Raw genomic sequence first — 24,144 nt, 5'->3', positions numbered from 1 at the left:
AAGTCAGCTCCAACACCACCTGGGCAGTTTATAGCAGAGGAGTTTGGCAGCGAGGGGGTGAAGACTCTCTGAAGCCAGATTCCTGGGTTCGACCACTTACTAGCTACCTGGCCTTAGAAAAGTTTCCTTATTTTTTTTAAAGTTTTTATTTTATTTATTTTGAGAGACACAGACACATCACGAGCAGGGGAGGGGCAGAGAGAGGGAGGGAGAGAGAATCCCAAGCAGGCTCCACAGTGTCAGCACAGAGCCCAGTGTGGGGCTCGAACTCATGAACTGTGAGATCATGACCTGAGCTGAAACCAAGAGTCGGATGCTCAACTGACTGAGCCACCCGGGCTCCCCAAAAGTTTCCTTATTAGTAAAATGGGAATAAAAGCAGTAGTACCAACCTCAGAATTAAATCAGTTAATTTGTGTTCCTGGCACACAGCACTCAGTAATGGTATCGCTTTATCAAAATACTAATAGCTATTGTTATACTAATGAGCCCATCCATTTCTCAGGGCCAAGTGTGTATTATGGCTGTGGCCCTAGTGACACAAAGGTGAGCGAGTCATTCTCTGCTTCCCAAGGGCTCCTGGTCACTGAGGGGGGGGGGGGGGGGGGAATGGGCCAGTGACCAGACAGACCATGGCAAGGCTGGGGCAATGGGACAGCACATGGTGCTGGGGAGCTAGAGGAGAAATGGGGAGGAGCCTGGAGAGCACTGGAGAGACTTCTGGTTCTTTAAAGATGGGGAGAAGTCAGCTAGATGCTGGGGAGACTGCTGTGAATAAAACAAAGTTCTGCTCCCACGATGATTCGCCAACATATCCCACTTACCACATGCCCCGCACTTTTCTGCATGCGTTATGCTTGTTAACTAGTAGGTCCACGTGCCACTCTAACCTCCTTTTTCCGTTTGGACTAACCGGAGCGCAGACAAATCTGGTGACTTGGCCAGACTGGTCAAGTCCCAAGGAGCAGAGCTGGGATTCACACCAGGCAGTCTGGCCGCCGCTGTCTGGCCTCAACCACTCTGCTGTGTCGCCCTAGAGGAGCTTGCTCACATTCTCACGACCTACTCCGGGAGCTACAAGTGGGTTTTTTTTGTCTGCAGTGAGGCGTCAAGCACGGCAGGCGTGTTAAGGCCAGCCTGTGAGGGTCCTCGGCCCCCAGGCTGGGGGGCTGGGGCTTTGCCCTGCATGCTGGGTACAGGATGGCTTGGAAAGGGCAAGGGGGACTCGGGGAGAACAGCCTCCCCGCGCCTACCGTAAGCTGTATCGAGAATCCAGACCAGGGATGACAATGGACAGGAATGGATGCAGGGAAGGGGCGGCTCGCGCGGCCGAGGAGGCAGGCCTGCGGCGCGGGGTCGCGGTCGCCCGGCCGGCCAATGGCGTGGGACTGGGCGGCGGCCCCTCCCGCGGGGCGGGGGCCGGGCGGGCGGGGCGCGCTGCGGGCTCGCCGGGTACCAGCGCTGCCGCATCCCTGCGCGCTCCCCGCCCCCGCGCCGCTCCCGTTCCCGCAGCCCGCGGCGGCGTCCCGGCGAGGCCTGGCAGGTCCAACCCGAGCGCGGCTCTGTCCAGTTGGGTGCGTGAGGGACGGCGGCGGGGAAGGGGCGGCTCTGTTCGGCCTCGTCTGGACCGGTGAGGGGCCGGGCCCTCGACCGGGTTCCGATCCCGCGGGGAGGGTGCTGACGGGCGCTCGGATCGCCCCAGAGTGGGCTGCCCAGGGCTGGGCTGGGAGTGGGGTCGTGGCGCTCGAGCTGCGCTGGGACCTGGTCGTGAAGGGGCAGTTCTCGAACCGGGGGCGGCGGGGGCGTGAGCGGGGGTGTGGGGGGAGCGCCACGGGCGTTGGGGAATAGGCTCTGTCGCTGCTCCGGGGAGGGGGGCATCCCTGGGGGGCCGGGGAAGAGCTCAGCCTGTCCTGGAGGAGGGGGTGGGGGGTGCGGAAGGGATGGAGCGGTGGGGGCGGGGGGGCGCCGCGCCCCGAGGGCACTCTGGGGGGTAGAGGGGCGCCGGGGGCGGGCCGGGGTGCAGGGCGGGGCGGGGCGCCGGGGCCGGCGTGGGGGTGGTCGGCGCGCCTCTGACCGCGTTCCGGGACGCAGGCGGCGGCGGCGGCGGGCGCAGAGCGGAGATGCGGCGGCTCGGGGGCACCCTGCTGTGCCTGCTGCTGGCGGCGGCGGTCCCCACGGCCCCCGCGCCGGCTCCCACGGCGACCGCGGCTCCCGTCGAGCCCGGCCCGGCTCTCAGCTACCCGCAGGAGGAGGCCACCCTCAACGAGATGTTCCGCGAGGTTGAGGAGCTGATGGAGGACACGCAGCACAAACTGCGCAGCGCCGTGGAAGAGGTGGGTGCGTCTGGCGGGCGGGCGGCTCGGGATAGCCCCTGGCTGGGGGAAGCAGTGCTCGGAGCGCTGGCCGGCTTCCTCCGTTCCGCGAAGGGGCTGTAAAGAGCGGGCAGCAGATTCGGAGTGATCCGGCGGCAGCTCAGCGTGATCTCAACTCCCATCTCATTCTGACTTTCCTGCCAAAAAGATCTGGATCTGGGCCTGTTCACCGAGAGCCTCCGGCTGGGCTCACCCAGGGGCAGCCGGGGTCACCACCTGCTTACAGGCCGCTGGCCACTACCCTGCAATTGTCTTCAAGTGTGCAGTTGTCCCCTCCCCCCTGTCGTAAGCGGATGCTTGCATGGCCCCTGGTATTCCAGCGCTGTGGTTTTGCAGAGAGGCAGAGGAAGCTCCAGGGATCTCAAGTTCTAGCTTGTACGTCGGGCTCTGAACTTGTGCCATCTTCTCAAGAGATAGTCAGGATGCCACGTGAGGACAAAAAGCACCGAAAGCTTTGCTGCTGGTCTGTCTGGGCTTCCCCAAATGCCGTGTGAGGCAACGAAGGAAAATCAGAATCCTGAATCCCAGCAGTGTGCGTTTTGAGATGTGGGGGTGGGCGTGGGGAGGGCAATGTGGAAGGCAACCCACCTCCACCTCAGTAGTGCTTTGGAGTCAGTCCTGGGCTCAAGGTTCTCCTCTGCCACTGACTAGAAGGGCGACATTGGGCAAGTCCCTTAACATCCTGTACCTCGTTTCCTGTTAGAACTAAATGCCATGGTATGTGTGGGCACCTGGCATATAATAGGTGGGCAATATACAGTAACTGTTATTATCAGGTACGAGATACCTTAGCAAAACTTTGCCTGGCTTCTTCTTTCCATCACCTCCCAGGTTCAGACACTATGGATGGCATCCTCTATGGTGAACACCCATTTGTCCTCAGGGCAAGAGGTGCAGCTGGCCCAGCCCTCCCAGCCCAGGTGTTAGGAGCTGTCCCTGGTGCCTGGGGTCGGTGGGCATGGTCACTGTCCGGCCTGGTTCTGGCTGTATGTAGCCTGTGTTTGGAGAGAAGCCAGCCATCCCAGTGAAGGAGTCAGCAAGAGACCAGATGTCCAGGCTGGGGGCGGGGGGTGTCAGGCATCTTCCCACCCATTTCTCTACATTCCATCTGGACAGAGCCTTAAATGCTAGCTCTGGTCTACCGGGTCAGGTTGCTTTCTCCCCACAATCTGCATAGTTTGGGGATATTTCCCCTTCCTTCCCACAGCAGTCAGCCTGATGGAGTATGCAGTGAAGGGGACATTGGATTGGGAGGCGGCTGTGTGGGAAGCTGTACTGAACATCCACTGGACAGGCCAGGTTCCAAAACCCATGGACAGACGTTCTATTTCCTGTGAAGGCAATAGAATCATGACATGGAACAATTAAAAGGAGAGGGGAATCAGATGGACCCTAACATCTCTTACTCTGCCCCTGCATATTAATGGAGCTCGTGATCCTTCTGGTGCCAGGGTGGGTCATCTGCTTTCTTTCTCTGGGTTCCAGGATTTTCCCTGTTGCACACGGATTCCCACTGAGACTGATGAGGTCAACTCCATGTTTTTATTCCGTGTGAACTTGTTTGTGCAGCATGGTCTTCTGATGGTGGCGCTTGCTGAGGGAGATGAGGGAGAAGCAGGGGCCTCTTTAGTCCTGCTCATTGATCAGAGCAGTTTGGGATCAGCAGCTCTTAGTGGCCTGTCTACTCCATGGGAGTTGTCCTCATTGTCTCTGCCAGGGCCCCAGCTTCCTCCCTCCAGACGCACCTCTGTTTGGGTTGTGAAGGTGGGCTGGTGGAAGTTTGCCACCAGGAGATCTGCTGGCTGCTACCTCTGTCCTGCTCAGTGGTCACTCCCCAGAGAGTGTCCTCGATGGCAGTGAGGACAGGTTGAGAGAGGCTGAACACCTGCATGGCAGGAGAACAGGCCATGGGAATCAACCTTTCTCCGTCTGGTCCTAGCTCTGCCACTCACTAGTGGTGGGATTTAGGAAATGTACCCCCGCCTCCGTTAGGCTAAGGGAGGATGTAAACGAGAGGATGCAAGTAAAGCAAGTTGTCTGCTGTCTAAAATGGGATTAAGTAAAACTGTGTAATAGAAGTCACCCCCTGAGTTTGCAGTCAGGGTTATGGGAGATTGTTGGTTCCCAAGAAGAAATGGCTGTCGTTGTCATCATATTAATAGTACCAGCGTGGATGATGACAAAGAACCACCAGTGTCTGATACTTAATAGAGTCTCAATAGATTGTGGCTATTAGTATTAATTTTTTTAAAAGAGACTGCCGGAGGGGCGCCAGGGTAGTTCAGTCAGTTAAGCAGCCGACTCTTGACATGGGCTCAGGTCATGATCTCCCAGTAGTGAGATCGAGCCTCCGAGTTAGGCTCTGCACCGAGCATGGAGACTGCTTGGGATTCTCTCTCTCTCCCTCCCTCTCTCTCTCTCTCTCTCTCTCTGTCTCTCTCTCTGCCTTTTTCCCACTCATTGACTCTGTCTCTGTCTCTCTCTCTCAAAATAAGTAAACATTAAAAAAAAAATAAAAGTGACTGCCGGAAAGCCCCTCACATCTCATAAATACAGGATAGTTGCTATTTACTTCCCTGAGGAAAGGACCAGGACAGATGGATTAGTTGTTTACATAGTTGCATAATGAATCTGCTTTCAAGTAATTTCCTGATATTTTAAATATCCCAGCTGACTCGAGCTGCCGATTACTTTTTTTTTTAATGTTTATTTTTGAGAGAGAGAGAGAGACAGAGCATGAATGGGGGAGGGGCAGAGAGAGAGGGAGACACAGAATGTGAAGCAGGCTTCAGGCTCTGAGCTGTCAGCACAGAGCCCGGCACGGGGCTCAAACTCGTGAACTGCGAGATCATGACCTGAGTCGAAGTCGGATGCTTAACCAGCTGAGCCACCCAGGCACCCCAAGCTGCTGATTACTGTTAAGGGAAAGATGAAGTTAACTGTACTTGTAGGATCATTATTGGGGGAAGCATACGTCCAAATGGTTCAATATAGGCTGTTCCTACTTTGATGTTTTAATATTCTATATGTTACTGATGAGTGTGTTTTGAGGATAAAACCACGTTCTTCCCCTCCCTTCCTTCTGTTCATTGTAACTGACACATTCTAGAATGTTCTTAATCACTTTGGGTATTCCGAGGAAGAGCCCCAATACCAAGCCTCGATTTATCTCCCCAGTTTTTCCTGCTATACCCCTTTAACGGACACACAGAAACAACCAGCTCTAAATGCCATTTTTTATAACATGCACATTCCTCCTTTATGAAGCAACTCCTATTGCTGTAGGCTTAAGTTTCTCTTGCTAGTGGCAGTAATAGTTGTGGTTGAAATTTCCATTGTAAACTGTACTTTTAGTTCATGGTGCCATTAGAGAACTATTAGCTCATTCTATTGAAATAACCACTGGTTGAGAGGGAGAAGGTTTTATAAAAAGAATCTCTGCTCAGCCCAGAGCAAACTTTAGATTTGGTAATTTGTCGATTATTCGAAAGCCAAACTGGAGGATTCAGGTTCCAATGGGAATTTTAAAAACATGAAAATATTCCCTTCTGCTTCTGGATATAGCCTCTCTAGCATCTTCAGTCTCCTGCTCTTTCCAGGTGTATCTTTTCTGTCACTAAACATTCCAGGATCTGTCACTTAAAAAAAATTTAAGGGGCACCTGGGTGACTCAGTTGGTTAAGCATCCGACCTCGGCTCAGGTCATGATCTCATGGTTTGTAGGTTTGCGCCCCACGTTGAGCTCTGTGCTGACCGCTGGATCTGCCCATGAGTCCCTCTCTACTTCATCATCCACCATTTTATCCTGTGCCCAACGTGGACCCTGTGCCCCAGCCAACAACACACACCATTCTTGTCCAGGCTGCCACAGCCTTGCCTCCTCATGCCCCTTTCCGTTCACATCCTACCCATTCTTGGAGACCAGCTCAGTCACCCCTCCTCCTCCTCCTGGAGGCCTTTCTTTTCATTTCTTTAAACCCCTGCCTTGCTTCTAGAAACTGTCATTATCATCCCCAAAGTGGTTTATGTGGGGCTCTGCTATCTCCCCAGTAAATGCATAAGCTACTCAGACAGCAGAATCACACTGGACAAGTCACAATATTCGGAGTCAGATTGCCCTGAGTTCTGTCTGAGCTTTGCCGCTTACTAACAATGTGATGTGATGACTTAGGAAGGTCCCTTCACTTCTCTTCACTCGTGTTCTTCATCTGCAGAATGAGGGCAACAACACCTTCCTCCTAGCGTTGCTGTGAATGCTCAGGGAGGCAGGGAAGGCGTGGCGCATTGGCTCAGACATAGCTGATGCCCAAACGTGGAGGCCGTCTATTGTGACGATGACCACGATGATGATGAACCCAGTGATCAAGTTTCGGACACCTTGGCAATCCTCTCAGGGTCAAACACAGCAGTTGTTGACCAAGTCCTCATTTGTGTCTACCAGACTCACTTCTAGTTCAGTGTTTTTGTGCTACGTCACGACATGGCAATTCTTTTCCCGTATCCATCCCAGCTCATCAAATGTGGTTGAGAGACACAGGAAAAAAGAGGTGCCTTAATTAGTACATGAGAGAATAGAAGACAGTGATTTTTTTTTTAAATAGGAGAATCTTTTTGAGGATTAGTTTCGAGAAGTAAAAATAGCCCAGAGTCAAAGATAGCAGTGTTGGAAAACTGCCAGCCACCAACTAGAACTTCTCTTTGTGTCTCTCGTTTAAATCCTAGAGAGAGTATCGGATTGGCTCAACTGGATTTTCTTTGAGTCCAGTCAGCTATGAACTGGTCACATTGTCAACTACTCCCTCGAGGTGGGGCACGGTGGTAAACGCACAAGGGGAAATTGGGTACAGCTTCAGGTTGAATGACATCTCTGGTATAAGTGTCACGGAGGCTCATAAGACTGGAGGATTTGAGACCAGCAGCCTCAGAAATCTGACACCAGGGGCGCCTCCGACTTCGGCTCAGGTCATGATCTCACGGTTCGTGGGTTTGAGCCCCACGTCGGGCTCTGTGCTGACAGCTCAGAGCCTGGAGCCCGCTTCGGATTCTGTGTGTGTGTGTGTGTGTGTGTGTGTGCGTGTCTCTCTCTCTCTCTGCCCCTCCCCACTCGCTCTTTGTCTGTCTCTCTCAAAAATAAATAAACATTAAACAAAAAAAAAAGAAATCTGACACCAGAGAAGAACACATGTTCAAGAAGAGCCAGAAAGAGGGGAGACCCTGGGAACTAGTCAGCTGACCCTCTCTTTACAAGGGTCCCTGTTGTACCCAAGAGGTGGGGTGGGGAAGGAGACATAGCTGTCGCCCTACCTGTATCAGGTAAGGGGCTGTCTTGGGGATGTTTGGCTCTTCCCACCCCTCACCACCAGACCCTGCAGCAAAGGTTTGGGGACAAATAATTTATTTGGGAAGTGATCCCAGAAATACTAGAAGGAAGTGGGAAAGTAAGATGGAGGAGAAGAGAAGGAATAGAGACTGTGCTAATGAACAGGTTACTGCTAGGCACTGAGGCACCACTGGGGTTCAGTCCCACTGGGCGTCAGAGAGACTCTGCCTCTTTGCGGGGAGAGGGGGGTGGGGTACTTACCGGCATAGCCTTTGGCTTACTGATTGAGGATGGTTCCTGGGGTATTAACTCCCCAGCGCTTGAGGTCTGTGCAGGCTGAGCACGCTGAGCTGCCAGAGAGAGACAAAGCTGGTTGTTGGCACGTAAGGGAGTTGGATGCAGGTCACGGGGAGATGGACAGGGCACCAACAGCGGGTGTACAAGGGCCAGGACCGTTCAATGGAAGCATGCTCAGATCCCACGTCTGCCCTTTCCTGACAGTCTTTTTTTGTTCTTTTTATGTGTCTTGTGGATATCCTACAGTGAATTTTTTTTATTTTTTTATTAAAAAAATTTTTTTGACATTTATTTTTGAGAGACAGAGAGAGACAGAGCACAAGTGGGGGAGGGGCAGAGAGAGAAGGGGACACAGAATCCGAAGCAGGCTCCAGGCTCCGAGCTGTCAGCACAGAGCCTGACTTGGGGCTCGAACCCACGAACTGTGAGATCATGACCTGAGCCAAAGTCGGATGCTCAACCTACTGAGCCACCCAGGCGCCCCAAATTTTTTTATTTTTAATTTCTGTAAACATACAGTATAATATTGGTTTCAGGTGTACAATATAGTGATTCAACAATTCTACACATCACTCAGTATTCATCGGGATAAGTATACATTTAAAAAAAATTTTTTTAACGTTTATTTATTATTGAGAGACAGAGAGACAGAGCATGAGCAGGGGAGGGGCAGAGAGAGGAGGAGATACAGAATCCGAAGCAGGCTCCAGGCTCCGAGCTGTCAGCACAGAGCCCAACGTGGGGCTCAAACTCACAAACTGCGAGGTCATGACCTGAGCTGAAGTCGGATGCTCAACCGACTGAGCCACCCAGGCGCCCCAAGTATACTCTTAATTCACTTCATTCACTGTTTCACCCATCCCCTCACCCATCTCCCCTCTGGTAACCACCAGTTTGTTCTCTATAGTTAAGAGTCACTTGTTTGTCTCTTTTTTGTCTTTGTTTTTTTTTGTTTTGTTTCTTAAATTCCACATTTGAGTGATATCTTCTGGTATTTGTCTTTCTCTGACTGACTTATTTCACTTAGCATTATACCCTCTAGCTCCATCCATGTTGTTGCAAATGGCAAGGTTTCATTCTTTTTTATGGCTGAGTAATATTCCTGTGTGTGTGTGTGTGTGTGTGTGTGTGTGTGTGTGTATACCACATCTTCTTTATCCACTCATCTATCGATGGACACTCAGGCTGCTTCCTTAGTTTGGCTATTGTAAATAATGCTGTAGTAAACATAGGGGTGCATATATCTTTTCGAATCAGTGTTTTTGTGTTCTTCGGGTAACTACCCAGTAGTGGAATTACTGGATCATACAGTAATTCTATTTTCAGTTTTTGGGGGAACCTTCATTCTGTTTTCCATCATGACTGCACCAGTTTGCATTCCCACCAGCAGTGCATGAAGGCTTTTTTTTTTTTCTCTACCTCCTCACCAACAACTTGTTTCTTGTGTTCTTGGTTTTAGCCATTCTGACAGCTATGAGGTGGTATCTCATTGTGGTTTGGGTTTGCATTTCCCTGATGATGAGTGATGTCCTTCACTGATAGTCTTGGGGAGTTATCCAGTCTCCCTGAGCCTTACTCTCCCCATTTGTAAAATGGGTACATTCACACCCACCTCCTAGGGAGGTGGGATTTAAGGCTAAAACATATGTAAAACATTTAGTGCAGTGTCTTATTGTAGTGGGTATTCACTTAATGGTATCTATTGCTACCATTATTTGTAATTGCAGAAGAGGAAAAGAGAAGTGGTTTTCTTTTTTTCTAGTGGAATGATTTGTATCAAGAGAAAACAATTTTGCTCATTAAGTTCATTGATTTAATAGATGGAAGCAGAAGAAGCTGCTGCTAAAACATTGTCAGAAGTGAACGTGGCAAAATTACCTTCCAGTTATCACAATGAGACCAACACAGAAACCAAGATTGGAAATAATACCATCCACGTGCACCGAGAAATTCACAAGGTAAGCATGGCCAGGGCCAGCACGTTCTCCTTTCTGTAGCACCCCGCCCCATCAGAGAACTAAGGTCTTGTTTACAAATTTGATCCATAAGCCAAAAATACAAACAAGGTTGGTAAAACACAGATTAAAAACCAGAGGGAGTAAGGGAGCTGTTTAAGTGGGAGAGTGGTGTACGTATCAAAAACCTAAATTGCTTTTGCATTCAAGTAATAAATTCAACTCTAGGCTGCCTGCCAGTCCAATTGCAAAGGAATGGTCTGGGGTTTTTATCATTTGAAAAAAAAAAGGGTGCAAACAAGTGTCTAGAGAGGTACGTCTCTAGTATTGAATTTGAGGAATTTATCTCATAGGTTTTAATGTATGTTTTAGTAGAGAGTTGAAATAGAGTTCATATTTGGTGAATAGATCTTCACTGTTTCCTTAGGAGGAACTCAGAATGTGATACACTCCATCTTCATAATGGAAAGCCTCTATTGCCATGAGATTGAACATCTTTTCATTTGCTGGTTATCCATTCAAACTCCCATAGCAGAGTTTTTCCAGGCCTGCCCCATGTCTAAGTGTTCTTCGTTTAATGTCTGGCATGAAGAGCAAGCAGGTTCATTCGTTACCTGACTTGAGGAAGAAAACACCAGAAATCCAGAGGCACATAGTATTAACCTGCCCTGGCGTGAGAGGTCGCCATCGTGACTTAGGCAGGACCGTGAGGGCAAACCTTGTGAGCCTGGCTTCTCTTGAAGAGAGTCTGGCGTGCAGACATCCAGGGTCATTGTAGAGGCTGTTGAGTTGATGTCCTATCGTTAGCATCAAGGAGCTTGACCTCTAATCTCATCTCAACTCATATACACAGGGCCTGATGGTTCTCACGAGAGAGTCTCACTTTTGTTCAAAGGCCCAGGTAATGACTTGGTTGAAACAATAGCGTTTGTGTGTCATAGAGCATAAAGGGGTCAATTTTTATGGGCCATTGCCTTGACTGTAAAGTAGCCTTTATGTGGCTCTTCTCCTGCTGCCTACTGATGAGCCCAGCTTCAGAGTGTACCCCGTCACCCCCAGATAAATGAATGAGTCACTCACTGAAAAAAAAATCCTTTAGCATTGCTCATCTGAGGACTGCAGAATGTTTCCAAAAGTCATTATTTTATCTTTGTCAAAACCAATGTTAAGTCATTCTTTTTGACAATAACAGGTTTGGCTACTTAAGGATGCTTCTTATAGATGTTGGAATACCCAAGTGTGAGTCCTTCCAGTAACTAGTATGATTTTGAAAAATTATTTAAATTTTATGTCCCTCACTAACCATACTTATGAAATAAGTATGTCAATTCATATGTGACAGTAGCATGAGGGGCAAATAGTTTAAAGTACATGAGAGATCATTGTAAACTACAAAGTGCTTGCAACAGCAAGTTCTTATATTCCTTTTTTTTTTTTCAGTAAATTTATGTTATCAGCACAGCGTACTAGTTCTCCAGTAGGTTCCATGGAGCACCTGTCCTATGCAATGCTTCACGAAAGAGGGACTGGGGGCTGGTGAAACATATTTTGAAAACATTTTCCTTACTTCTCCTCCTAGAGATAGAAAAATGCACACTAGTATATACTAAAGACTTTAAGAAGTCCTGCATGTATAGAACCATAGAATTTTTAAAAATATACCATCAGTTAATCTGGCAAAAATCTGGCATAGAGGAAGAAGACACTGCCTATTTGCTGGAGTGGAGATTTATCAAGATAAAAATGTTAAAGGGGCGCCTGGGTGGCTCAGTCAGTTGAGCGTCTGACTGTTGATTTCGGCTCAGATCACGATCTCAGGGTCATGGAATCAACCCTCTCATTGAGCTCTGTGCTGAGTGTGGAGCCTGCTTAAGATTTTCTCTCTCTCTCCCTCTGCCCCTCCCACCTCCACTCACACTCGCTCTCAATTTTATATGTGTGTATATATATGTGTGTTGATTATATGTTATATTACATATATGTATATATGTTGATTATATGTTATATATATGTGTGTGTATGTATATATGTTGATTAAAATATATCTCTTCAGAACGGCAGCTGGATCTACTGTGACAGATTAGGCTGAGTTTCCACTTTGTTCTGGATGCAGCCTCCTTGTGATATTAGAGCTGGCAGGAACTTTACAGATGACCTAGTAATGAGGACACTGTGAATCAGAGAAGTGGCTTGTTCCCGGTTGCATGCTAGATGGCTGTTGGTAGCTGAGCCGAGGCTCGAAGAACACAGATCTCCCACCTCCTGGGTGGACATCCTTTCTGCTCTTCACCACCAGCACGAGCATTCGATAGACAGGGCCTTTGGTGGGGCAGGAGTGGCCCACGGTGCCTGTCAGGATTTGGGGGGCTCAGCTTAGAGGCGCCTGCTGCTGGTTACAGAATCAGATCCAGACCCCAGATAAGGGAGCCTCCCATTGTACTTAAGCGCTTTCTTGATAAAATACTTCGCCAGAATCAGGAGCGGGGTAGCTGTGGGTAAAGCCTGCTTGCTTCTCATGAGAGATGTTTGATTAGACACCCAGACCTGTCACTGTTGAAAAGAAAGTTGACGTTGAGTTTCAGGTGACGAGCCCCAAGAGCAATAAAAGCAGCCAGTGTTGAGTATGTGCTCGATGACCGGCTCTGTGCCGAGGGCTTTGCACAGACCTCCCCAGCTCTCTGCATAGCAACCCTATGAGGTAGACTCTGTTATGTTCCTTATCGCGGCGCAGAGAGGAGGCCGTCTGTCTGACGGCTTCTGGTGGAGTTCAGAACGAAAGGGGGAGTGGGCATTCTCTCTATTTTGGCAGATGCCCCTGCTTTCAGAAAATGGAAGAAAGAAACCAGCTTGTGGGATGTGCCCAGAATTCCTTCTGTTGCATGCTCACTATACTTGCTCTGCCGTAGATCACCAACAACCAGACTGGACAGACGGTCTTTTCGGAGACGGTCATCACGTCTGTGGGAGACGAAGAAGCCAAAAGGAGCCACGTGAGTTGTTCTCTCTCCTGGGCTCACCCTGGAGGCGCACACCTTTGTTTAGCTTGTGACGGGTGACCCAGACTTCAGGCTGTGGGCAGAAGGGAGCTGACTCTCATTCGCCTCTTCTGCCTCCTTTCTGCCAAGATACCCGGATGCCTGCATTTCTGGCCTGAACGATGCAGTCTGGTAACAGGCTCTGGCTCAGTGCTCTCTGCATCAGGAACAACAGGGAAATGAGATTCAGTTGGTATTTGCATGGCTCCCCCTCAGCCTTGAAAGGGAATAAGGAGGTACCAAGTACATTGATTGGGGGCTCTGGCCATGAGATCTGATGCATCCAACCTGGAATCCCCAGAACCTCTGGTGTGGCCAGGCCTCTTACAAGCCCAGCCCTGGTTAGGCAGTTTGAGAGCAAGAAGACCTCACAGGGAAGCCCGTGGTCTAAGGGAAAAGGGCTGTCCTCCTTCTCCAGGCCTCATGCTCTGGCCACTTGTGATTGTTCCTACTACACAGTGGCCTGCTGCTTTGTCCAATGGCGGCATGGTTTTTATAGAACCACATAGTCCTAATGTTGGAAGGGGCATATTTCACAGGAGGAAAGCCTGGGCACCGGTTGGGAGATGACCTAGTTGGAGTCACTGGTGTCCAGACTCCCAGGCCCCAGGTGGCTCACCTGTACTTTACCTTCTCAGAGAGGTGGCTGGCTTCAGATGCAGATGCCTGATGAGGAGTGGACAAGGTGACTGCCATGTGACATGGTCAGCGGTAAAAATGTGCTTCCTCTATGGGGACCCCAAGAACCAGCCTGTCTGTCCCCAGGTTCCTGACACAGACTTTAACCACAAGTTCTTACCCTCCAACATGCGGAACGCATCCCTGGCCTTCACGGGGGATCAAGGATTTTTCTTCACTTCTTTTGGTATTCTCATAGGAAGGGTAGCAGTGTACCCACAACAGCTAGGGAGGTGGTGTTGATGTGGTTGGTAGTTGGTGGGTCCTTTTTGCTTGGTTCTGGCATGGTGCTCATTTACCTCAGGCTGGGGGGTCCAGTTGGTTGTGTGTGATAATGGTGACCCACCATTCAAGGGACCTGGGGGCAAGCTCTGTCGTGAAATGGAAAGAGCTCTAGCAGCGGAGGCTGGAAGCAGGGGTTTGTCACTTACGAGTTGGGTCACCCTGGTCACAGAAGCCTTTGAAGTGAAGATAGGGTCAATGGACGGTCTGGAAGGAAGAGAGGCTGCGCTTCAAAGGTGGGAAGAGAGAGAGGGAAGCAAAAAAAGAAAACAAAAACAGACAGACAAACAGCCACAGGATGTGGTCATGGTATCAAGAGGGAAAAGCTTCAGAGTGTTATTCATTTAGGTCTCTGTTTGGGGCCCCTTGAGGGAAGGAAAGCCTCAGCAGAAACCATGCAATAGAAAGGGTGGGGAAAACAGAACGCTCAGGGCTGTGAACTAGCAAAAATGTCTCTGCTGTCAAGTGTGAGAAAAAAGAAAAAAAAAGCATGTTATTGCACAATGGTACATCCTTTTTCCGGGAAGCTTCCCAGGGCCTTATGATGAACACCTGCCAGAGGCCCACCCCATGTCTCCTCTTTTGCCCTCCAAGTGAGGTGAATGTGTCAGGTTTTGAGCCCTGTGGGAAGGGAACTGAGGCCCTGAGAGTGGTGGGGTGGCGTGGCCTTGTGTGCCCATGTGTGTCCGTGCTCCGGGGCCAGCTGGGAGGCCCAGAATCCCCACACCTGCCCGCACAGTCTCCTGTGTCCATCCTGTGATGGAGGGCCCACAGCGCCCTTGTGCAGCGTATAATCCCAAACTGGTCTTGTGAATGCAGGTTGACGGGAAGGGATAGATCATAGAAACCCAGTTCTTGATTTCTGCTCAAGAAACTCCTTGAGTTTCTCTGTGGGAATAAATTCCACTTTGCTTATCTAGAAGGGAGATTTGGGGCATCGGATACTTGACTGGCCGGTGTCTGGTGAGTCCCGTGGTTTTTAGAGAACAGACTGGAGACTTTTGAAGTCACCTGTGGAAGGGCTATCATGTGGCAGAAATTGTGGCATGTGTACCTTACAACAGAGCCTCTCTCATCGTTGGTGTGGCTTCTCAAGAGTCAGAGAAGCAAGATCTAGTATCGAATGCCCACAGAATTCTTCCATTCAACTCCTCCTTGGTTCCTGGGTCACCATTGTTCCAACACAACTGAGCTGGGGCTTGGGCATCATCTTTACAGAAACGAGGCACTCCTTTTAGTGAATAGGAAGCCATAAAGACTAGATTTCCTTCAAAGGGACACAAACGGGCGAACATTGTCACTGCTGTCCCATTCTGTAGTTTCGTAATATAATGATTTTTGCAAATGGACGAACATTGTCACCACTGTCCCGTTCCGTAGTTTCGTAATATAATGATTTTTACAGTTGGCCCTGAAATGCATTACACGCTGAAGAAACTTTCTCTGAAATGGAAAAGAGAGATTTGCCATTCAAAAGAACAAAATGCTATGCTGTTCAAACCTTCAAATACTGTAAACAGGGGCTGAAGTTTCAGGATTTAAAATGCCCAGATGAATTCAATTAAAAATAATCACCGTGCACTCCATATTTTCCTTTCTTCAAATGCTGCAATGTGTATTAATATGTATGGTAACCCAAGGAGGCCCATGGAAAGTTACAGACAGTAATACTATATGGCTGTCTAGAAAATTTAGCCCAGTATGTGCAAGGTCTTGGTCTGTTTTTACATTCAGATGTGAAAGCGTTTTGTTATTTCACCTGAGCGCCCCTGCGATGGTGATGGGGTCTGACGTCTTTCTGTGAGGCTTTTGTTCTAAGCCCTCAGCCCGGCTCCCTTCACGGGCCAGTGGGTGGGCTGATTGATGTTGGGCTACTTTTGAGCGGAGGGGTTAGGAAGAAAGTGGCGTGCCGGAAGCCAGAGAGCGGACAAACCATTATGCATAAACGAGAAGCTTTTATTTATAGAACAGTGTCCCCAAACATGAAGCATCTCGCCCAATTAGCCAAGGCACCATTTTGAAGGGACATGTCCTCTCATTAAAATACGGCTCACAACTACAAAGCTTAGCACATCATGCATTTGCTGTCTTTTCTGTTTTCACATTCGAATATGATCTAGAAGAGTGAGTTTGTTTTTCCAGCTGACTATACCTAGTTTGAACCTACACATCCAATCATGTACAACCAACTCCAAGATACCACTCAAGACTTAGGAGACCACAGGTACATTTCACTACCCAAAACATCCAGATGGTAGCAGTTTGAGTGACCAAGACTCCCTTGTCCCAGAGAATGATCAATGCAGACAGTGCCTTTTTTTACTAGAGATGGTGGTCTATGGACAGTGACAATGGAATTCTCCACAAGTGTGAAACCAAATGTCTTCTCTTTTGTGAGGGTACTTTGTTTTTTGTGTCGAAGACTGGGGAAGTAGAATGGTAAACCATGGCTGGACTTTTTGAAGACTTATGTTGGTTTGTTTCCCCTTGAATGGTAAACATCTGGTCACCTCAAAGCCCTGAGAGACAGACCCACCAAGCATGTGAGAGAAGAAAGGAGGTTAGTTGACCCCCTTCTCCATTAGGCCTCAGGTTCTCCTTTGCTTCCAACCGTTCATTCATCACAGAGTCAACACAGGTGGGGTACCAGCTTCATTTGCTCCCCATCCCCTGATATTTGATCTGGAGTCGCCCTTATCAATTTAGTGGAATTGCTGAGGGCACCATGATAACAAGTCACTGGAGGTGTATTTTAACAGAAATGCATTGGGCAGGGCATGAGTCTGTTAGAGAAACTCAGTCAGCTCCCAAAGTCCTTGCCTCCTGTTGGGAGTCCTGTTGGACAGGGAGGCAGGGGTGGCCAAGTCCTGGGAAATACAGCCCTTCCCTGTCTGTGTCCAGGCTGATTGAAGTCTGAACAAGGTAGTGTGAACCTGGGTTCAAACCCTGCCCTGACCCTTACAAATTCTGACCTCTGTGATTCGGTTTCTTCATTTATCAAATGGGGCTAATAATCTCTGGTTGACAAAATTGGGTGAGAATCTAGGAAGGCAGGGTTTATAAAAGCTCTTTGTAAGGCTTATTATTGAAAAGTAATTAAAACTGGGTTCTAATTGGCTTCTCCCCTGGTTCCCAGCAACCTGTTGCAAAAAGAATGGAATTTGCTTGGCAGCTGAGGGTATGTGTAAAAGGCCTCCACTGGCTTCTTTGCTTTGATGTTTAAAGCCTGGGGCTAAGTTCTTCTGAGGCCTGCCTCACCCTCTGAGTCATGGGCTTTGCCAGAAGCTATGTGCTCAGGTTGACTCACCCTGCCCCCATCTTGTCCTTGCCAGTCATTTGTGTCTGGTTTGGGCATTGGGGATACACACTGAAGGAAGGATGGGACACAGTGAATGACAAGAATAAGTGACAGTCAGGCACTGACAAGTTCCGGGAAGCTGGCAGGATGTATATACTGGTTTCTATAGAAAACAGCCGACTTCGGGTTGTAAGGGTGATAGCATAGTCTTGTGTGAATGTGCAGGTCTCCAGTCCTGTAACCAAACATCTGGGTATGTTTGCATTTCTAGATTTATAGTTTGAGTTGACTTTGTGATTTCTGGCCAAATTTAGGGCCCTCATGCCTTAATACAGCAGGAAAAAAATTTAGGAAAAATCGAAGAGTTCTGGATCATTCTGAGAAATGGATAAACAGTCCCAAATAAAGTTGATGTGGGTGAGTGGATTTGAAGGAGAAGTAAGCATTTCTCTTTGAGCTATAACCTGGCCGTATTAAATTGTACTGTCCTCGACCTAAGTATCCTTCAAGAAGGAATTCATGAAATATACATGATGCCACATGCAACATGAAAATACTATGAAGTTAACACAAATGAGTTTCATTTAGGTTTCATATAAGTTAATATGAAAGGATGTCTTCAATTCAATGTTAAGTGAAAAAAGCAATCACAGAACAGTGCGTATACTATATAAAGTATATAAAATACGCTTTACACATACAGCATATAAAAATACCTTATTTTTAGAAAGAAAAGTATGCCTAAAAAGCTGAGCAAAATATAAGCTAAATCATTAATAGTAGATATCTCTGGAGGAATTGAAATTTGCAGAGACTTTTCCTTTATCGCTATATTTTAAAAATGTTTTTAAGAGGAGCATATGAATTATTTATAATTTTGCCATAATCATCTGTCTACATATTTTTAAAAAATTTTTTAACATTTTTTTTATTTTTGAGAGACAGAGAGAGAGCATGAGCAGGGGAGGGGCAGACAGAGAGGGAGACACAGAATCCAAAGCTGGCTCCAGGCTCTGAGCTGTCAGCACAGAGCCCGACTCGGGGCTCGAACTCATGACCCGTGAGATCATGACCTGAGCCGAAGTCTGACGCTTAGCCAACTGAGCCACCCAGGCACCCCACATCTATCTATATTTTTAAATGATTTTGCAAGTATTTTCATTGTGTAACTTTTAAAAATTAAATTGCTAAGTAAGCCAAAGGGTGTGCATATATAACATTTTGAGAGATAGTGCCATATTTTCCTCCAGAAAGATTGTACTACTTTTATTCTTAGCAATTTCTGAGACTGTATTCCACCAACCCTCATCTATAGTGGGTGTTACAACGGGTGATCATCTAGAGCCTTTTTTTTATTTCTATTTCTTTGGATACCAGTAGGTTCAGAGCAATGGCTGTCTGAGTGTTAGAAGTTGTAGCAAATAGAGGCTCCACAGGAGCAAGGTCAGTTTTGCATTCCAGACTGTTCCCGAGACCAAAAAGCATCTGCCCCACTGTGGGGCAGATTAGGAAGGTGTGAAGTTCTGGTGGAAACTATCCCAGAGTTCAGTGTACAAGTCACCCTGGGGAGGGGGTGACAGTGACGTGCAGGCGACTGCCTCCACCCCTGTAAGCACGAAAAGACAAGCATTGCCTCCTTCCTCCTCCCCGCACCTCCACAAACACTCCAGACAAATGCTTGGTTGCCTCCTGTAGGAGAAGCATTTCAGTGGGGTGGCTAAGGGCTTGGGTCCAGGCGGATCCAGTTCAAAGTGCGGGCCTTATGGCTTATGAGCTGTGTGATTTTGATTAAATGCCTTAACTGCTCTAAGCCTTAGTTTCTCCATAGGTACGGCGGTATTAATGAAAGTACCTTCCATGTAGTGTTGCCCTGCAGATAAGATAAAAATAATCCAGGTTAAAAAAAAAAAAAGCCACACATTGTGTAGAACGTAAGAGTAAGCAGTCAGTAAATGCCAGACATTTGTTGTCCTTATCTGATTACCCCAAAACCACAGCTGTCAAAATTCCCAATATTAATTATTCAACTTACTCATTTATTTGCACATTTATTGAGCACTTCTTTGTGTCTGGCAGATAAACAGAAAAGACAGTCCCTGACTTCAGAGAGCACCCAGGCTGGTAGTAGACCAAAAAAAAATACACAGGTCATAACGTGAATTCATATTTCTTCCTAAGGCAGAGGTCATACAGGGCATGGTGGGAGGGAGCACCGTGCAGCTGCCATATCAGGTAGCCAGGGAGGACTTTTTTTGGGAGACAGTCCTTCATAGTCTGTGGCATTTGTGCTCATTTTATAAACAGAGGCACTAATTGCCCTTTTGCTCCAGACTGTCTTTTCAAGGATGTTTGTACAGCAAGCAGCCTTGGAAGATAGAGATGGCTCTTCCTCCTGGGCAGAGGGCCGGTTTGACTGCAGTCTGTTATAAAAGATTGGGGTTTTCTAAGCCGGACATTCCTCAGCTCTGATGCACACCCACTGAATGCACAGCACCCACCTGGGCCCCCCCTTGGTTGCCCCATGGGACTTGAAGCCAAGGGGACCCGTCACAGACATGAAGCTCATACTACTTCTGTGTTGTCAGCAGTAAGGTCCTTTGTCTCTGACCCAGGGGTCTCCTGTCTTCTGCTGCCATCCATGAAGCCGTGGAAGGTTCACTTGTCACTTTGCAAGCAGGGTAAAGTCTTAGACCCTTCACATTTCTCAGCCGGCTTCCTGGAAGAGGTGACAGTTGAGCTGTATTTTGGATGATATCTAGGAATTCTCAGCTGTGGGGAGGAAGGGCATTCCTTGCAGAAACATTCATGGTTCAAAGCCAGGGAGGCTTACGGAAATAAGACCACATGTGAGGAACACTGCATAGTTTAGAAAGCCAGAGCGGATGCATGCTTGGGGGGAGCAGCAGATGAGGCTGGGGAGAGGCAGAAATTAGATCAGGAAAGGCTTCAAGAGCCCAGCCAAGGAGTTAGACATACATGCTGAGTTAGTAACATCCTGCATCTGAAACAGTTTGACATGCCCTGTACTGTGTATACAGTGTATTGAGGCTCCACACAATCCCCAGAGGAAAGAACCAGGAAGACATGGTTTGGTCAGTGGAAACGTTCATTGGTGGGGACAAAGTTTTGCTTAATCCTGGTGAAGTTCAAGGTCCGAGTCCCTTGTGCCCTACAAAATGCCCGGCCTCAGAGATTGGAATCTGGAAACGTTTACTTAGAAATGGAATGGTCTGCTTTTGCTTGGTGCCACTAGGCAGGCCAGCTAAATGACAGTGATCGAACTTGAAATCTCATCAGGCTGACGGCATCTGCTGCAGAACAAGCCGACTTCTGTGGTTTCTGAGCAGCCCGAGCATGTCTGGGGCTGGAGAGCTCTCCATGTAGGTGTGTGGCTGTCTGCTGCTACTGGGACCTAAGGACCCTCCCCCAGAGCAGCCTGAGCGACATTCACCATAGGACCTTTGCATCCTGGCTGTAAGATATGTGGCTCTGCCCTTCCTTGCCCCTTGGCATTGTTCTGAATAACTCCCAAAGCTCATGAACCCATCTATTACTATAGTAATAGATGATGATGAAGGGAAGAGCTGCCATTTGTGGAGTCCTGGCTGTGTGCCAGGCACTGTGCTTAGGATCTGACCAACTTCCCCTTACATAATCTGCGTGGGAACCACACAAGGCAGATACCTACTGACCGCATTTTGCAGATGAAGTAACTGAGGCTCAGAGAAGTTGTACAAGCAGAGCCTGTACTAAAAGAAAAAAAACACAAAACACATCCCTCACGTCTTCTTGATTCCCAAACTCCCAAAACCCGTACACTTAATGGACCATTTTTTTGAATTGTGGTAAAATACATACAACATCAAATTTATTGTGCCCAATGATTTTTATGTACATAGCTCAGTAGTAGGTACATTCACACCATTGTGCAGCCAATCTCCAGACATCCTTTCATCTTGCAGAACTGAAACGCTGTACCCATTAAATAGTAACTCCCTACGGCATCCTTTCTTCCAACCCCAACCCCCAATCTTCTGCTTTCTGTCTCTTAGGAATTTGACTTCTCCAGATAGCTCCTATGAGTGGTATCATACAGCATTTGTTTTTGTTTTTTGTTTTGTTTAAGTTTGTTTTTTTTGGTGACTGGCTCATTTCACTTAGCATGTTGCAGCATGTATCAAAATTTCCTTCCTTTGTAATGTTGAGTAATATTCCGTTGTATGCCTATGCCATTTTGTTTCCATTCACTCATCAGTGGACACTTGGGTTGTTTCCACCTCTGGGCTATTGCCGATATGCTGCTGTGAACAGGGGTCGTGCAAATACTATCTTCGAGTCCCTGATTTCAGTTCTTTTGGGTATCAACCCAGAACTGGAATTGCTGGGTCATATTGTAATTCTGTTTTTAATGTTTTGAGGAACCTTCATACTGTTTCCCACAGCAGCCGACCTATTGTCCATTCCCACCAGGGGGGCATGAGGTGGGACATTTTTTTAACTCTTGGTTTCCGTGACTGCAGGCGCTGGGGGACTCAAGGGCCCAATCTGAGCAGAAGGGCTGGATAAAACTTCCTGGGCCCTGCTGCCCTTGGTCGAGGCAATGTGGCCTCTGCAGTGTGACAGCCACAGCCTCAGGGGATGTCTTTGAGGTGTAGCTGCCGCCATTGCCCAGAGATTCCCACCCTGGCCCCAGCCTCTAGCCCCAGGTTGGCTGCATGCAGGGCCAGCCTCCATCTTGGAGATTCATCTCTGGGATCCAAAGATGTGATTTTCTTGACCATTTTTAATCTATGCCCTGTCCCCTCCCTCCTTTACAAGACCCCCCAACAGAGTCTCCTAGAAGAATCGTGGAGGCTCCACAGGCCTCCCACTTTCCTGCCGGGGGAACCACAGACTCCCGGGGGCTCAGGTGGGGTCTCTGACTTCCGGGGAGAGCGTGTGGTGGTGGCAGCAGTGTTTGAATTCCCACTGGTGGTAGGGAGGGCTTTCCTGGGAGGAAGGACAGAGGACAGTGCCAGTGGAGGCCCTGGCCATGCCCTGTCGTCCTCTGGATCAGAGGTAGGGCCAGTGGAGAGGACCTGGGTAAGGAAGGGGACTCACCGTCAGGCCCCCAAATCTGATGAGCTTAGCTGGCCTCCCAGTCAGGCAGGAACGTCTGCTCTTGGTGACAGCTCCAGCAGACTGGAGGGAAAACCATGGGAATGATGGCTGCGGATGGGGCCATCTAAATGTTTGCACACATCTCATGGCTCAGTCTAGAACTGCTGTTAGCTTCATTTTTCACCTCCACCTCCTGGAAGAATAAGAAGAAACAAGACATTGGGCACATTTAAGGGAGCACAGTGCAGTGGAATTTGGAGTCGCGAAGTGCCATGGGTTGGAATCCCGTGGCGGGAGGGGAAGGGCTTCCCTCACTGCTCTGAGTGCTGGTCCCTGCTCTGTGAAAGGAGGATTCAGTGACTGCCCCAAGGGTGTTTTAGAAGAGACAATGTGTAGAAAGCATCTGGCACTTAATAGATACCCAGTAAATGTAAATTCTCCTTCTGACCTGCTTTGCTGGACCCCTGGGGACAGGAAGCAGCTTTCTGGACTGTGACAAATCAATAAATATGTTTGTTTTGTTGTAAAGTTGCTCCACTTGAAACACAGTAATTCAGAAAAGTTTCTCAGGTGATGGCTGCTGAGGTGCTAAATAAAGCAGATGAGAAAGTTGTTGTGTATGAAGACAGTCGTCATGCCAAAGATAAAGTAAAACGATATTGCACTGAGTCACAGAGTTATAAATGGAAAATTTTATCAGGGACCTTTGAGTTTCTGTAGACTAGGGATGAAAGCAGGTGGCACAACACTGCCCTTCCCCCCTCCCCCACCACCGTGACTATGGCAGCCATTGCAGTTACTTCCTAATGAGCCCAGATAGGGCCTTGGAACTTGAGACAACCCAGCACTTCAAGCAGCCACTGGAAATCAGTTGGAAAAGCACTATACTTGACATCCATTTCTTATTCCTGCTCTAGACCAAACCTCTCATTTTACAAATGAGAAAACAGTTGGGCCCCCTGGGTAGCTCAGTCGGTTAAGCTTCAAGCTTTGGCTCAGGTCATGATATCACAGTCTGTGGGTTCGAGCCCCGCGTCGGGCTCTGTGCTGACAGCTCAGAGTCTGGAGCCTGTTTCAGATTCTGTCTCCCTCTCTCTCTGTCCCTCCCCCGCTTGCACTCTGTCTCTCTCTCAAACATAAAAAAAAAAAACATTAAAATAAGATGAGAAAACAGAAATGAATTTTCTCCAAATCATGGAGTTGGGACTTTATTGTCCAGTTAGGTTTTTAATACATTGTGGACCTGGAGTTTCCTGTTGAGGAAGCAGGTTTCTGGGTGCCACATCTCCAAAGATTAGTAACAGAGAAGACGGTCTGCCTAATGCTGAGAAAGATGATGAAGACCAATGGGGAAGGGTCTTCTCAGGCTCAGAGAGAAAATCAGAAGTTCATAAAGTGGCAGCAGAGAGAAGGGTCTAGAAGACCATGAGCCCTGGTGATGGGGTTTTGGAGTGGTGCTGGGGGGCCAGAGCCAACGGCCAAGAAAGAATTCTTGAGATGTCTTTGGTGCAAAAAGGTGATTTTATTAAAGCACGGGACAGGACCCGTGGGCAGAAAGAGCTGCACTGGGGTTGTGAAGAGTGAGAGGTTGTATCCATGGAGTTGGGGGAGGTAAAGGCCAAGGGGAGGCATCTAGAAGGACTTGCATATGCTAAAGAAGACTCATAAGATACGAGAGGCCTTGCTCTTGTCAAGATAAGGCTGTTTCTCTGTAGCAAGGCATTAACATTAAGACGGTAGGGAATTCCTGGAGAAATGTTATACTCTGTATTTGCCTCAAGTATTTGTCAAAGGGCTGCAGGTCAGG

General features: G+C 48.4%; 2 protein-coding genes across 2 annotated transcripts in view; one reads left to right on the top strand and one right to left on the bottom strand.

Annotated features, from left to right (window-relative positions):
* Positions 1-1,074: 1,074 nt before the first annotated feature.
* Positions 1,075-1,878, bottom strand: LOC115526328 (translation initiation factor IF-2-like). Its single transcript, XM_030333765.1, has one exon. The coding sequence runs from the start codon at positions 1,876-1,878 to the stop codon at positions 1,075-1,077; it is 804 nt and encodes a 267-aa protein (XP_030189625.1).
* DKK3 (dickkopf WNT signaling pathway inhibitor 3) overlaps positions 1,494-24,144 on the top strand; it is a 46,446-nt gene continuing 23,795 nt past the window's right edge. Inside the window, exons 1-4 of the mRNA XM_030332516.1 lie at positions 1,494-1,574; positions 2,092-2,333; positions 9,810-9,947; positions 12,851-12,934. Of these exons, the coding sequence (XP_030188376.1) occupies positions 2,121-2,333; positions 9,810-9,947; positions 12,851-12,934 (435 nt within the window). The 5' untranslated portion in view covers positions 1,494-1,574; positions 2,092-2,120. The remainder of the gene's footprint in view (positions 1,575-2,091; positions 2,334-9,809; positions 9,948-12,850; positions 12,935-24,144) is intronic.

This window comes from Lynx canadensis, chromosome D1 (genome assembly GCF_007474595.2).
Source record: "Lynx canadensis isolate LIC74 chromosome D1, mLynCan4.pri.v2, whole genome shotgun sequence".
Taxonomy (NCBI): domain Eukaryota; kingdom Metazoa; phylum Chordata; class Mammalia; order Carnivora; family Felidae; genus Lynx; species Lynx canadensis.
Note: the sequence above shows the minus strand (reverse complement) of the source record. Positions and strands in the feature narration are given on the sequence as shown.

Coding starts and splice junctions, on each gene's coding strand:
- LOC115526328 (XM_030333765.1), bottom strand. CDS start 1,878: ATGCCCCCCTCCCCGGAGCAGCGACAGAGCCTATTCCCCAACGCCCGT.